The 16,327-nt window shown below is 39.1% G+C and overlaps 2 protein-coding genes and 1 long non-coding RNA gene across 3 annotated transcripts; all 3 read left to right on the forward strand.

Moving 5' to 3' along the window:
- The first annotated feature begins 1,555 nt into the window (after positions 1 to 1,555).
- Positions 1,556 to 10,478, forward strand: LOC145462346 (CUB and peptidase domain-containing protein 1-like). The gene is made up of 5 exons (XM_081445839.1): positions 1,556 to 1,715; positions 2,181 to 2,216; positions 2,700 to 2,856; positions 3,177 to 3,358; positions 10,450 to 10,478. Exons 1-5 carry the CDS (start codon positions 1,556 to 1,558, stop codon positions 10,476 to 10,478), a joined length of 564 nt encoding a protein of 187 aa, XP_081301965.1.
- On the forward strand, positions 9,373 to 14,733 carry LOC145462347 (uncharacterized). The gene is made up of 4 exons (XM_081445840.1): positions 9,373 to 9,570; positions 13,070 to 13,176; positions 13,804 to 14,244; positions 14,708 to 14,733. The coding sequence occupies exons 2-4, from the start codon at positions 13,104 to 13,106 to the stop codon at positions 14,731 to 14,733; spliced, it is 540 nt and encodes a 179-aa protein (XP_081301966.1). The 5' UTR covers positions 9,373 to 9,570; positions 13,070 to 13,103.
- Positions 14,734 to 15,338: 605 nt separating this feature from the next.
- Positions 15,339 to 16,251, forward strand: LOC145463137 (uncharacterized). The gene is made up of 2 exons (XR_014041295.1): positions 15,339 to 15,588; positions 16,224 to 16,251. It is a non-coding gene; the product is annotated as an uncharacterized LOC145463137 (long non-coding RNA).
- Positions 16,252 to 16,327: the final 76 nt, after the last annotated feature.

Below are 16,327 nucleotides of genomic sequence, written 5' to 3' on the forward strand. Positions count from 1 at the left end.
CTTGCAATAAAAAGAAGAAAGGCCAGAAGTGGTGAATGCAGAGAAATATCAATTAAAAAGAAAAAAATATTGCTCAAAGATTCAAAATTTCACCAGAATCACAGCAACTTCTTGACACTTTCACGCAATGGAATTTGAGGAACTGTAATCCACTTCTCCAAATTACTTGAATGTTCCATTTTTCCTTATAGTATCTTTATCCAATTTATCTGTCTATTTAGTAGAATTTGGCAATGTAACACTGATGGGAACTAGGACAGCATTCTGGGAAGTTACTTTCCTATTTAAAAGTGTCGAGTAATATCACAATTTTTCTTTTATTCTTTTTTTTTTTTTGTCTGCGTGTTATGAATAAATGTTTTAGTTAACGTTCTTTCAGTGTTGTCGTTGTTGTTGTTCTTGGTTTTGTTGAGTAGAGTGAACCGCTGTACTCGGGCGATTCAGTGTCCTGAACCATTTTTATTCTTTATTTGAGCGAATCAGAATTTAAAATAAGTTTTCCTTTTGCAGTTTGTGGCAAAGTAGTAGACAACACGCTAAAAAGCCCTGGATATCCAAACGACTATCCCAGCAACACAGACTGTATATATGTGATTCCTATTCAACGTGATATGGACATGAACATAACGTTTAAGGATTTTTACATAGAGGGTGGTCCGTCATGCCAGTAAGTAACCTTTAGATTCCTTAACATAGAAACGTGGGCGAACGATATTTGTACCTCAATGCGCCAAAATATGATGGGTAAAATTAGGTCACGTGGTATATATCCTTCTACTAGACGACTACCATACCGACAAGATCCTCAGTTTACAAGATAATGATGCTCAAGCGCTCAGACTCAAAACCAATGGAAATAAACGAAAACCCTGAGATGCTGGAGGCCTTAAAGGACCTACGTCACGGCTGTCGCATCTTGAACATTTTAGGCTTAATCTCTCAAGTTTGTCGTTTGTAATCTGTAATAATCTTCTACATCCTTAACCATCCTTGTTTCTTTATGGTTTATTATAATCTTTTTGGTGTTCTTCTATTTTATTATTATATGACTTGTGTTTGTAACTGATATAACACGCGCTCTGATTGGCCAATTGTAAGGCATTATTCTCCCGTAATGCCCATGAACCGACAACGGGCCGGCAAGACCAAAGCAAAAATCCATATAATAAACAACTTATTAAACTCGAACGTTCGGTCTTTCCGGGAAAACCTCAAACCACAGCCCTGCCGTATTGACCGAGCGATAGCGAGGTCAATACGGCAGGGTCTCGGTTCGAGATTTTCCCGTAAAGACCTCACTCTCGGTTAATAAGTAGTTAGTAAACTACTATTCTCAGGTTTCCTTCATTTTGTTCGTCGCCAAAACTCAAAATACCTTGACTGAAATCCTTTAAGTTAATTGGTGCTCTACAAAAACATATATGAATCTCCAGGAGGATTAGAAAGATCGGAATTAAAAACCTGCGTCGTGAGACACTGGGCTTCAAGAAAGCCTTTGCTGATGTAACAACATAACTCATGCTATTTATCTCTGCTTTCTAGGTATGACCATTTGATGATCTACAACGACCAAAACTACAAGTATGGCGTATACTGTGGTGAAAGGACTGGATACACAGTTCTTGTCAATGGAAGTTATGTCGTGATAAGATTCTACTCAGACGAAAACTTTCAACAACAAGGATTTCTGCTAGTTTTCACCACTGTTCAAATCGGTAAATACAGAGAGGGTCACTCAGCTTGAATATTCACAGCAGATAGGAAAAATGACAACCGAAGATCAAAGCTATATTCTTGAATAGACAGTTCTCCTTCAAGTAAAGCTGTTACTTCAACTGGGCTCCCTCAACACAAACACCTTTTCCGCAACCCTGTCATTTAGCTGCTTTTGTAAAAAATACCGAAAAAGCACTCTTCATCTCGATAAGGCTGCTCATCTTTCATTTAGTTATATAAAAGTGAATGTTCCCAGTCTTTTCCTCGTTTTTATGGGGATTTACACAATACGTAACCCATATCAAACTACCATGATATTTAAGTAAATAAATATAATCAACTATCATTTTTACCAAACCTGAGCTTTCGTTCATTGCGAGCCTATGTTTAGCATGAGCTGCAGTGTTTTGTATTTCCCTGTTGTATTTCTTTATTAAATTCTAACGTTAAATTGTTTTAAACAGGGAACAGAACGACTACCCAGCAACCAGCAGAAAACGGTAAAATTTTATTTCATCACGCTTTCAAAATTTATTTTTAGATTCCATGGCCTTCTAGTCTTAATGCTGTATCTTATTTATTAAATACCACTGGATTTAATAGGGGCGGGGTGAGGGGGGCAACAGTTATCGATAACGCATTTTAAACCAGTTTACTCAAAGCTCTCAAGTTTGTCGATTGTAATCTATCAAAACTAATACAATTCGTCTCCATTTTTTTAATTTCTTTTTACATTTTTAGAATTTTTTTTCTCTTATTTTTACTTCAGCAAACTTTTATTTTAGTTGTCCTCGATTTGGAGGTAACTTTGCGTATTACAAAAAATTATTTAGTATACAATATACCGTTGCTAGGTAACAAGTAAACACAATAATATGTGCTGTCGATTAATCATGATCGATCGTCGGTCGTTGTTATTATTTCATATTTATGCTCATCATTAAAGAGGGGGGTTTAAACTTTAGGTTATTTTGCTTTATTAGTTTGTGGCCAAGTTGCAAACAACACTCTGAAAAGTCCTGGTTATCCAGACAACTATCAAAATGGCACGGACTGTTTCTATGTGATTCCTATTCCACAAGGCACAAGATTGAACATTATTTTTAAGGATTTTGACGTGGAACCTGAGCCTAAGTGCAGGTAAGTCATGATGGTGGTACCAAGCTAGTGAATCACAAGGTGATTGAATACGCTGATCGGACGGGAAATTTGATCGCCAGCGAAAATCGCAAGCACATTTTGCCCCTTCCCGTTGCGGGCATCAGGTTACGGACCAAGCTTGCTAGGTCAAGATGGCTGATATTAGCCGGGCTCTTTTTTTTGGCTTGTTTATAGATCGAGACAGAGTCGAAGTCCATAAACAAGCAAAAAAAAGAACGAGCCCAATATTCACCCGAACAAGCTCGGTCAATAAAGGATTTATTTACTTACGCAATTAACGTAGACACGCATCTTTGCAGCTTTGACTATTTGATGATTACTTCGATTAATAACGAGAACAACCTCAACCTTGGTAAACACTGTGGAAAGAAAACCGGACAGACAGCTCTTGTTACTGGCGACTATGCTGTGCTGACATTCCACACAGATGAACTTCAAGAAAGAAAAGGATTTCTTTTATTTTTCAGTGCTATTCCAGAAGGTAAGTTAAGTCAGAAAACAGTCCTATTCTTCAGGGGCAAAGAGTTATTAAGAAGGAAATCCCGGAGGGGGTCTCCCATGTAAAAAGAATCGGGGTGTTCGCCGTACCTTTCAGGGGTTAAAACACGGTTTTAGTACCTCTTAGGGTGTTCAGCCTCAAATGTTCCACAGCGAGAGCTTTTGCGGTACCTTTTATGGTGTTGAGACGAAAACATTATGACCGTAGATCATGTGTTGTTTAAGAATTGGCACGCTTAGTGGTGAAAATAATTGTTTAAGAATTTGTACTCTTAGTGGTGAAAATAATTGTTTAAGAATTGGCACTCTTAGTGGTGAAAATAATTGTTTAAGAATTTGTACTCTTAGTGGTGAAAATAATTGTTTAAGAATTTGTACTCTTAGTGGTGAAAATAATTGTTTAAGAATTTGTACTCTTAGTGGTGAAAATAGTTGTTTTAGAATTGGTATCGGAGCTCCGACGGCCCGAGGGGTGGCTAGGCGGAGCCCCATAACTATAGGAACAGAACCACATGCAGGCATAGAAATAGAAGACCATGCAACTCTTTTTTCATGGTCAATATGGCTAGCGCCATGGATCGCGGGCGCGTTCGCCCTATGACGAAAAACAACGAAGACGAAGTCGCACAACATGCAATTTCTTCGGCTAATAGATCGACCGAGGTATGCATTCATGGTTTTTAGCAAACATACTTTATATTAGTATAAATCTACTAGCGTTCTATCACGAGTGGCGTTCTCTGATTGGCTACGCTACCCATTATCTATTTAACAAATAGATTCCATGTTGCCGTGCGTCTGTTCAGTAATAGATCACAGATGACGTCAAAATGTGGTAAGAACAAAAAAGTGGCACACGAGGCGATAGCCGAGTGTGTCACTGATGTTCTTACCACATTTTGGCGTCTTCTGTGATCTATTACTGAACAGACGCACGACAACATGGAATCTATTTGTTTTATAAAATAACGAAACAAACTACTACAGATAAAGCTTTGTTTATTTCAAAATCTTTCAATATAACTCGAAAGCCGGCCTTTGCCCACTTTGGCGAACACGAAAAAAAGCCATTTGACGTAATTTGTTGTCTATACAAAATGAAGCAATCTCATTGGTTGCTATGCGTAGCAAAGAATTGTGATTGGTCCAGGAAAATCACGCCACTGTCAAACTTGACTCGAGCGTCGCTTCTCGTGGAATGAAAACTTACAGCGAAAGCAGAATTGAACTGCGAAATCTACAAATCTTAAAGACAATGCTCGATAAGTAAAGTCAGTTTTTGTCATCAGAGCAGCCCTGTTAGCCGAAAAGCGTGGATGTCGCCTTGAATATTGCAGAAGCTGAAAAATACGCTCGGAAAACTTGCGGTTGTGGTCAACCTGGAGACCATTCGGTGATTCGAATTTTGAACGGAAAGGAGCGTTAGTGACGGTGGAAATTTGTGTCCTCTGTGGTTGGTGATTCTCAAATCAGTTTGAAATAGTGTCGGAGACACCTTTTAGCTGCGATACAGTTGGCCGTCAGCTGTTCTTTGCTCGTTGCTGTGCCCTGAAACGGACTGGAACATTCGCATCGGAAAGCAAGGTTATGTGTTTTCTTATTTTAACTGATTTTAATGTCTTGATGTTTCATTACTGACATCAATCAGTGTGTCAACAATTATTTTGAGACTGAGAAAAGTTGAATTTTTTAAATAAATTAATTTCATAAACATTTTGTTTATTGGGTTTGTTAAATTCGAGATAACGCAATGGTTCTCGGCCTACCAAGACCAATTTTGTGTTTGGTTTAGTCTCGCTCAACTGCCGACTGAGACTGCTCGAGTATTTTTTCTGAAAACGAAACGGCTTTATCTTTCTTCTTCTAGCTAGACTATGCTTCTCGTACCTGTTCAATGCATGACAATACTTGTAAAATATTATCTGAATTCTCAAAACTTTCCGCCATTTTTAAACACGGAAGGAAAAACTTTGTAATGATGACGTCAATCGTGCGTCTGTCCTCTAATAGATCATAGGCGAGAACCAATCAAAATGCGTGAATAACTTGGTTTATTATATAATCTGTGATAGATAGTGAGTAATGTAGCGTGTGCGCTTGATAACGAAATGACGGCCCCTTCTTGGCGTTTTCGAAGTGTCTGTGAAGAGGATTTAGCTAAAGTTTTGAACGACTAGTAGATTGATACTAAAACAATTAGATTATTCGCTCTAGAATTCTATGCGTGTCCTCGCCAGCTATCACGCGATAGAAATCTCGAGCTCATAAACTAATTGTTTATTAGACATCCATGTTATAGTCAATTGACATCTGTCATAACAAGGTATCTGCTGACCAGTATCAAGTGACCATATCGCAGGCTCAGATTTAGAGCTTCTCGAGTTCATGTGTGTTTTTTAAGTTGACTGCTGATCAAGTGTTGATTTTGGATTGGATCGCAGGCTCAAGCCAGGTTAACTTGTAATTAGAGCTGGTTTATTCGAAAGGTAGTTTACTCTGATCCAGGATTAAAATTTAACCGAAGTATAAACTTTTCTTGTATAAAAATGTATTTACTGTTTATGTTTTGTGTAGTTTGAGATTATTCAAACTCAAAACAGAAGGCTAAACAAAATAAACAGAAAACCTCACTGTAAAGTTACAAAACTCATACAAATTAAAATTCTCGCTCATCCTGAGTTAACTTAATTGCGCTTTGAACAACCCGGATAGGCCTGTAACTGTCCAAACACCGTTTATTATTGGCTCACGAAACAAGACATAAATAATCCAAAAAATAGAAACTACAGGTTACCAGAACCAATGAAAATACAGGTCTGAAAGAGGTGCTGGACTAAATGACCCGGTCCAGGAGCTCCGCTTTCAGACTTAGCTAAATCTATATATTACCTCTTAGGGGTGAAGAAAATTCTTGACCACAAAACAGGATCTTGGTACCGCTTAGGGGTTCTTTTCAAAATTTCTGAAGAGTACTCCCGGCCTTTTTATATGGGAGGCTTCTCCCAGAGGGGAGGGCACAAGCAGTGAAATCAATACCCTGTTCAACACGCCTCAATACCCTGTTCAACATTATTTTTAGAGGTCAAGGTGTCTTTTAAAGTTACTCTCGACAAAATAATATAAAACGCTGACATATGCGTTTTCAAGTGGTATCTTTTAGGGTTAATCGACAAAAGCGCCACAACAGGGAAAAATGGGGAACGAATTTGGTGAGTTACACCATCTAAAATGGTCATTTCGAAGCTTAGGTATTCAGAAGACTTTTTCTCACGATTAAACAACAGATTCTTAAGGTTAAAGAGTGAATCTTAAATTATAACAAAAAGCAAAGTAAATTGTAATTGGACAAGTTAACTTTCCAGACTTTTAAACTTCAAACTCGTGTATTTTCGCCCTTTCTAGATGGGAAACTATCCTAATTAAAATTCAGCTTTGATGAGCAGCAATCTTCAAGAAAAATTAAAAGAGTGGTTATTGAATATACATGTTTTTTCTACACGTGAATCGCGTTTTCCGCTAAGTTGAACTTAAACTAAGGCCTCGTCCACACTCAGGTCGGAGGAATTTAAAAACGGAGGTTTCACTTTGAAAACGCATCAAATGTTTTTCCGTCCACACTACGCCGGAGGAATTTAAAAACGCAACAATCGCGGTCATTAAGGATTTGTGTTTGAGGAAAACTTAATCAGGGAATTCACATGATTATCGTGACGCCATTTCGAAAAGCTCCCTTTTCAAAGTGTTTCCTGTCCACTCAAAAACGAAAAGCCGGCGTTGTCAAATCCCTCCCGTTTGAAGAGCGTTTTCGAAAAGCTCCGTTTTCGTGACGGATTGGTGTGGACGATAGGCGTAACCGTAGAAATAAAGCTGCGTTTTTAAAGGCTACCTGAGAAGTGTACCAGACTTGAAGAAACAAAGAGTGTGAGCTCAGGGGTAAACTAGACAGTAGACTAAAACAATATTAAGCCTGAAGTGCACGCTGATCCCTTGCTTCTCATTTAGAATATTAATTAGGAAATTTGGAATCGAAAAAGGAAATTAAGCCGCGCACGAGAGAGAAGCTAGCTGGATCCAGTTCGATTCCACCAGAGCGGTAATTTATTTTTTTGCATGTTTTTTTTTCTTTTCGGAAGCCATTTATATCATGTAATGCTTGTGATGCTGGGCTTAGATTTATAAAGGACCGAACTAGATATAGCCTGATAATCAGATTCATTTTTGTCGGGTTATCACTAAAGTTGTCCTGTTTTCATTGTTACAATCTCTGGAACATTCCAAAGAATTTTAAACCACTCAGTTGTTGCTATGTATTAATTAATATAAATACATGCAGAGATTTTAGAGTGTCAGTTTCTTGACATTGGTCGTTCATATAGCTCATTCAAGGAGTATCCCAAAACAGTGAATATAATTTTGTAGGCAGTGTGCAGCCTTATGTCTAATTTGAAGATGCGTTCGCGATGCGTGACATAAGATACGCGAAAGAAGCGCAGACTGCTTAAATTCGAAAAAAAACTGCTTGTGTCTGTAATCTACGGATTGCGTTTGTGTTGAAAAAGATGTAGATTTTCTCAAGGAACCTGAGTTTTATCTATCTACAAACTACTTTCTCCACTACGAACCGCCTCACACTAAAATTGTACTGTCGTTTGATGCTAATTTTTCCGGCTACCACGTAAAATCTTCGGTATTCCTGTTGAGGATTTCTATATCAGTTTTACAATGCTATCACTAGTAAATGTCCGAAAGTAGTGCCAAACAAAGAGTGTAAAATACTATGAAGTATTTAAAGAAAACGACAAAGCGTTTAAGCTTGAAAAACATGTTTCGACAAAACCTACTGTCATCTTCAGCTAATTGATGTACAAAGCGTTGTAAGTTGAATTTATAGTAAGTAGAAAAATGTTAATTGTGATCATAATGACAACAGCAATTAATGTACACCATGTAAATCTAAAACTATACTTATAATTCTGACACTTTCACGCTTTGCTTCATTTTGTTGTCACTGTTCAAACTTATGTTTTGAATTATAATACGATACCCTTTTACGATTATTTTATTCAAATATAGTTTATGGTATCTTCTAAAAAGACGCAAATGTTGGTCAAGGCATGGGAGATTTATTTCTGGATCGTACCATTTTGCACAGCTGTTTTCAATACCAGCAAGGTGTACCCTCTACTCTTTTATAGAGTATGTTCCTACAAGTTGCTTTCCTTTTTTAAAAAAAGAACGAATTTAAAGCAAGATATCGTTAAGACATCTCGCCTCTCTGGAATAGACACCCCGCCCGTCAACCTGCAGGAGATTCCAGTAAATTAAGAATTCGAATCTTCATTTAAGATCTTAAAACCCCATAACAAATATTTTTTTCTTTTACAAATGGAACATGCAATATGGTCATTTACAAAATAAACTAGACTAGAACCTAGCCAAAGGACGGCTAAATAAAACCGATTTTTAATTGTCCTTAGTCGTGATGATAAGATCTTTCTGCCACCAAACATCGTATTCAAGAGAAACTGCATTCTAATCGTTCAACTCAGGGGGCGAAAAATTCTTTTCGTTCCCTGAGTTTAGTATGCAAAGGAAAATATCAAGGGAGATATATCACTGGGAGAAGTATTTTAATAAATATCACTGGGAGATGCATTTTCCACTAAACATCGTATTCAAAAGAGATTTGAACGATAATTACAAAGTGCGACAACTTGTTTTTAGAAAGTACGACAGCTTGTTTTATTACAAAGTGCGCCAAGTGTTATTACAAAGCTCCACAGTTTTATTACAAAATGTGACAGGTATTACGAAGTGTGACAGGTGTTACAAAGTGCGACGATTACACCAAACGTGAAATGTCGACCCAACAAATGGTCCATACGGTAATTACCCGTCATGCTGTCTTTCCAAATAGGCTTCCTTGGAAGATTTGTGTATTTATTGATTGATTCATGGACGCTGCAATTAATCCCAGCTACAACATCTTTTGAGTGACCCCAGTCGCTGCAGCGATCATTTGAATAATTCAATACAGTTTGCACCACACAGTCTCTCCGTATAATTTTCCCTGGAAGGTTTGTGCATTTATTCACTCATGAGCGGGGCGCTGCAATCTTGCAACATCATTTCAAATTGAGAAACCCATGGTAACACCATTGTCTCTCGAGACACACCGTTGGAAACTGTAAGAAGGTAGGCACTGCAACGTGTGTTTAAAACCCTCCCGTAAAGAATTTAAATCCTTAAGTTTACACCTGGCGCTTCGTGCTGTTTGTCAGTAATTTAACTTCTTCAAACTAGCCTGATCTGTCGTTCATTTCTTACAAGAGATTCTTTATATCCGTCTGTTACATGTTAAAAATGTGTTATTTTATGCTGTAAACAGTGGTGATTGCTGGCTCACGAACCCATAGAAGAAATAGAGGCATTTCTCAAAATCTCCAGCATCTAGTAGTCCTACTGCTTTCTTGTCTTTCAACGTAACAGTTCTTTGAGTCGCTTAAAGGAAACCCGCAACAACGGTCACATACCATAGCTACTTTGTAAATACTATTCTACGAAGCCAGAACTGTTCTTAGTCTAGGAGGGGGGAGGGAAGCTCTCGCCGATATTTGTGGTAAGGGTTTGTGGCGCAATACTTGAAACCCTTGCCCTATTTTAGACCAAAATCTGCGGTTTTCAATACCCTAACTCACAGCTGACCGAAAACTCGAAACGCTATTTCAGACTAAAAGAGTACAAAAAAAGTACGCCTCGCATATTTACATACAACTCGCAAATGTCAGGGCCTCCCCCCCGCCCCCCCGCTCCGACCCTCAGTGAGCAGTAGAATTAGGCAAACTGATTTATTTTTCTTGCTAACTTTCTTGAATGAAAGTAAATATCTCCCGATCTAAAAGTAATCAACCGTCAGAAAATTTATGAGGCTATCTTATTATCCAAACAAAGAGGAACGTACCAAAAGTTAGGCAGCTGTAGAGGTGTAAATTTAAGTTTTGTTCAGTGTTTCTCAAGTCAGAGTACAGCATTTTGTGGACGTAAGAACTAATTCGAAAACCTTCCTTTTTTTAGGAAAAGAAAAACAGTATCATGAGTTGTAACAATTTTTACACGCCAAGAAAAAATTGAAGTGAAAGCAACATTTTGTTTTTTTTCAGTGAGTACATGTAATGCATGTATACAGAGCAGAGCTATATGACATGACAGTCAGTTAATTTGCCACAGGCTTACGTCATGTTTAGAACCTCCTTTAATTTGTCTGGCCACAATTTTCAGGCCTTTATTTTACTTCACCTAGTTTTGGGAACCTTACGCCTACCTTGACAAACTAACAGTCTGCATATGTGTGTTGAAAAAAGAAATGTCAAGGCGATCCATTTTGCCTACAGTATAGTAAGAAATGTTGCCAGAGTTATGAAAAACTTTTGGATTTGCAAAACCCAAGATAAATAAGTGCTTCGATCGAATATATTTCGCTTGGGGACGTTGGCGGAGTTATTGACACAAACGGAAATATATTGGTATCAATATTGAAGCTGTAAAAGGACGGAAAGAAAAGGTATTGAAAATTTTCAAAGAATGTTTGTGTTATCGCTATATTAGGCGAAACTAGTCAAATCAATTTTCGCGTCTAACTTTGTTCAATCACACCTGTTGTTGATTTCTTTCCACACAGCCATACTTTCAGCTCAACTAATCACAAGACGGTCAAAAAACCGATATTCAATTCTGCATACTCATAATCTGTGGGAAAAGATAAACGAAAACAAATGAAATGAAAATAGTAGTGTGTGTTACAACATAGTATTAGAGTTCGTACAAAGCTGTGCTTAGTTTTAATTCAAGCTTGTGCAAACATGGCTAAGGGACCCTATTCGTACGATAATTTACCAGACTCAACAAAAAGATTAAGAATTGGTGTTAACATTCACAATAACCCCTTCGGTTAATTATCTGAGTGTAGTTTTGATACACCATATTGGTAACTAAATTAGATGATGTTGATGTTTTAGAAGCTATAACTCATCTTTAAATTGTACAGGGTACAGAGAGTATCCCCATCCATTAATCGAGTCCGGTCCTTTTAGGACTCCTTTAGTTATCTTCTGTACGTTGAGAGAAAATGTTTTGCAAAATGTTACGACATTCAATTCACGTATAATTCATCCGAAATTGATTTTGCTAGCTTAGCACCACTTATGTACAACAAACAGCGAATAAAACGTCCGTTACTTTTGACTATAATATACAATACTTCTTTTTAAAGTAATGCGAGTTTAAGCCAAGTTTATAGCCTCTTTTTTTAAATCAAAATTGTACATTTTCATTTGCTTTACCGCAGTTTCTCCAACTTACTGAAAGTGTTAGTTATAAAGCTAAAAAAGAGAGGAATTGGGAGTTGTTTTCATTGACACATCAACATGTCGAAAGCCGTGTACAGCAGACTTTAGGGGAAAATTCTAATTACCATCTTTAGCTGCACAAAATGATGCAAATAAATAACACGGAAAAACTAAATATTGGATTAAGTACCTCAAGGTACGCTGTCATAATGAACGTTTTTATAGTAACACCACATGACCAACTGACGCAATCATAAGAAAACAGCCGGTACGGGCAGTAATAGTAACACGGACTGATGTAAGTAGGACCGGATGAACACAAGGACCTGGTCGAAAATAGCAAATTCAGACAAACTCACCCTTCCAGAATGTTGTCAACAAGAAATTTGCAGAACTTTTCATCTTAAAAGCGATGCAGTCGGGCCGGATAAAGTCGGGCCGGATCATATGTATTAAAGGCATCCACGGTCGAATGTCGATCGATACCCTCAATCAACACTCGATCGACACTCGATCGACACTCGATCGACACTCGATCAACACTCGATCGACGTCTCGATCGACCTGGCCGGATGTTGGTGACAAAAAGGCAAATGCCGGTCCTTGCAGTTTAATAAGGAGCTTAAGCAACGACGACACCGACGCCGAGGACGACGCCTAGTAAAAAATGAATCTAAATATTACCAGCGAAATTCGCCACTGTCTAGACCTGTTCAATGGGCCTAAGGCTCTAAAACCCTGCTCAGGCTACATATGCAATGACAGCGTTGAATTCCAAATGGAAATACGAAAGATTTAGCCGTCGTCGTTCGCGTTCCTCAAACTAAGCAGAATTTGGTCATTTCGCGTTGTTTTCCAGAGGACAGCAAAGAAATGTACAAAGATTTATAACGCACGTGCACAGCTATTCGTAACAGGCTAAACAGGATGTCTACAAAAATTTCAACCCCAAGCCTTCTATACAGGTTCATTTAAGCGACACTGCAAACAAATGGAGTATTTAAATGTGTAAATAGTGTCTCCAATTAGTCTTATTTTTTTAAGCTAAGTACTGTCTGACACTTGAAAGTCTTTCATTCATTCATTCATTCATTCATTCAAATAGAGGCCATTCTTATCATCAGTTATGAATCATACGACTGGTATACTAATTTCAATTCTTGAACTCTCCTCACCCCCCAACCCCACACCCCATCACATAATTACAAGCACTGCTAAAAGCCTGAATTACTGACTGCTTTTTTCTTGACTCGTTTTTTCTTGTTTTTGCATAGTCCGCAATAATACTTTATTACGTATTTATTCATTTTTTATTTATCTAACGATTGTATTCCCTGTTCCAATTCCAGCTAATGGCATCTGCATCCTGGTACTGATAACAGAATGTACCCAGTCTACCTCGGTATTTTGTGGCTGTGTGCAAAGATCCAGATGTCAAGCCAAACAAATGCGACAGGTTAATGAACCCATAGATAACGAAAAGAAATTTGATATCTTTTTAATATTTTGCCTTCAGAGATTTCTGTGTCCGGTATGACATATATCTAGCTACGTCCATTACGGCTCAACTGCTCAGCTTTGAGTTATCAGTCATGCCAGTCAAGTGCATTAAGCATTTGACTTTCTTGAGCATCAGTGGTAAAGTGCAGCTCGGCATTTTAGTGCATATAATGATCTTTGACAAACATGAAGAGGGAAACACTGATCACAAATGCCGCCCTCAATCAGAATTGAATGGATGGATTCGGCTGACGTGTTTGCACCCTGTTGCCACCACCCAATTCAAATCATGTGATGATTCATTTGGGAGATAACAATTGTTCTGTTTCTACATACCTCAATGTAATCAGTTGTGTGTGGCAAATTGCACAATTGTCTGGCCTCCCAATTAATCGTCACGTGGTCGGAATTGGGTGGTACATGTCACAAGGATGTAAAAGCGTCAGCCGAATCCGTCTATTTGAGCAGTTATACGAAAAACAAAAACAAAAAACACCCGAACAAATTTACTTTGAATTCACATTTTCATACAATCATAACTTTTGAAATATTATTTATCTAGTTCATTTATTATTCGTTTCAGATTTTGTTGGCATTTTAACTGGTGACGATAACCTCACAGTTTTCGCGGACGGACGTCTTGTTGGCTACAACGGCGGCTTCTGGAGCGCGGCAAGGTGGTTTACATTTCCTATTGAAACGAAAGTCATTGCTGTGTCTGTTTACAACTCACCAGGTCATATCGGTGGATTTCTAGGCGTGTTTAGCAACGGAGTGGCCACGGATGGTACCTGGAAATGCAAAGAAATCCTTATTACACCAGACGATGGATGGGAGCAAACCAATTTCAATGATAGCACATGGCCACACGCTTACGTCAGACATGATAATAGTGATCCGCTCGGCTTTTATCCCGTCCCTGGAATTCCTCTTGACGTTCACTGGATCAGTGCAGCAAATCATAACGCCGTCAGATTCATCTGTAGACGTCACTTTACTGAGGAGGACAAACGTAGTAACAGCAGTAAGTTGCGCTGTTCAGTTTCCCGATTTCCCAACTTCAGCCGTATTATCTTAACATCAAACCTCCGGGGGGACTCCCATATAAAAAGGACTGGGGTGCCCATCGTACCATTTAGGGTGAAAAATCGGTTTTGGTACCTCTTAGGGTGTTCAGCCTCAAAAGGTCCACAGCGAGAGCTTTTGCGGTTCCCTTTAGGGTATTGAGCCGAAAAAATATGACAGGGGATAGTATGTTGCTTTTGGAATTGGTACTTCTTAGGGGTGAAAACATTTCAAGCCACGCCCACAAAAGAGGATCTTGGTACCTCTTAGGGGTTCTTTTCAAAATTTCCGACGAGCACCTCCGCCCTTTTTATATCGGAGTCCCCCATAGGTTTCAATCCACACAGGTTTAAAAGAGTTAAATCTGATTCGTTATTCAATATAGATTTGTCATTCTGTGCTTTAATTTGCATTGCTGCCAGGATTTTGTTATACATTTATTTGTTAGAATTCTTTTGTATAATTCCATCACGTTTAACTCCTATCAACATTACTTTTCATGTAGTTCCATGGGTGCGGCGAGAATATACCTGGTAACGTAGAAGGTAAAGTCTGCATACGAGCCAAGTGGCCCATCAGGCAGTCGCTTATCTCCGGTTTCAGTAGTATGAGTATTTCTACTCCCCTCTGGATGGGTTACTACTATCGAAGGGTAGCCCCCCCTCCCCCCCCCCCCAGCATTAAATTCACGGGTACCCATCTATACACCTGGGTGAAGAGAGGCACTTTGAAGGTGTAAAGTGTCTTGCCCAAGAACCCAACACAATGTCCCTGGCCAGGGCTTGACCCCGGACCGCTCGTTTTGGAGGTGAGCGCACTGACCATGAGGCCACCGCGCCTCCACAGCGTAAACCTGGGAGTGCCCTAAATTAACGCTTTGTGGAATTTAATAAAGTTATTGTGTGAATTCTTCCCATAGCTTTGATAGCAATCTACGCATCGGCAGAGAGCCAGACCATCAGTCTGTATCTTGATGGAGTCTTTACAGCAAGGGCAGACGACAGCCTGACGGTTGTCAAAGATCAGCACGAAGGTCAAGCGATACATGTGGAAGATCCCTCCGCTGACGCTGAGGTTTACTTTCTGTCGTCGTCCAGCAATGGTGCTAGAACTGACGACAGATCGTGGAGATGTTCAAACCAATACCACGAGGGTTGGTTTCTTCCTAATTTTAGCGACACTTCGTGGCCGAGACCTCGGGTGGATGCTGGTAGTGCGCATTTCATATCACCAGATGCTAAGTGGATCGGATATTCTCTGGCGAAAAGTAATAGGATCTTCTGTCGGTGGAAAACCACAGAAGGTAAGAGAATTTTCGTACACGGCCATCCACCAGGATCTCGGTCAGTGGGGATCGAGAAAAAGCGGGCGGGCGACCAGCGGGGTCTGGGAGCAAAACAGAAAACAGCCTGGAGAGAGCCTAGAACAGGTTACCAGATTAATTCCAGTATAGCAGTTGCCAGCGCATAGACAAATATGTCTTAAAACAGCCTGAGCTTAAAATGCAGTAGGCTACAAGCCAGGATTAATTATAATAACAAAGAATTAGCGTGCTTACGAAGCCAAAGTACCTCGAAGTTGCAGATCCGTTAGGCTTCAAGGTTCGTAGCTGAGGCAAAGTCTCGTGAGCCAAAGTTTAATGTCGTTTGCGCCATTGAATTGTTTTTAATAGCTTAGCTAAAGAATTTCAATCAAATACACTCCGAGATGACGTAATTACTGGAGCTTACTGGATAGTAAAGTCGCCCAGACAGAAGCAAATTTGGCTGACATAACGTTATCGACGTTTCTAGATGTCAAATGTTGACATTTTGCAGAAGTATAAAAAGTCCTTTACTAACTGCAATTTCTGTTTATTTCACTTAGAGCCTGACCTCCACATAGTTCCCAGCTACAACACCCCAAGTCTAGGCCTTCTAACACCTGTTTCTTCTTTAGGACCACAAATGACAATTTCTCCCACCAGCTCGATCAGTTCTACAACAACGGTCGTGAGGCCTTCATCAAGTTCACAAAGAAAGTCTAGTGACAAAGACTCGAGC

Source organism: Orbicella franksi, chromosome 12, assembly GCF_964199315.1.
Source record: "Orbicella franksi chromosome 12, jaOrbFran1.1, whole genome shotgun sequence".
Classification (NCBI taxonomy): domain Eukaryota; kingdom Metazoa; phylum Cnidaria; class Anthozoa; order Scleractinia; family Merulinidae; genus Orbicella; species Orbicella franksi.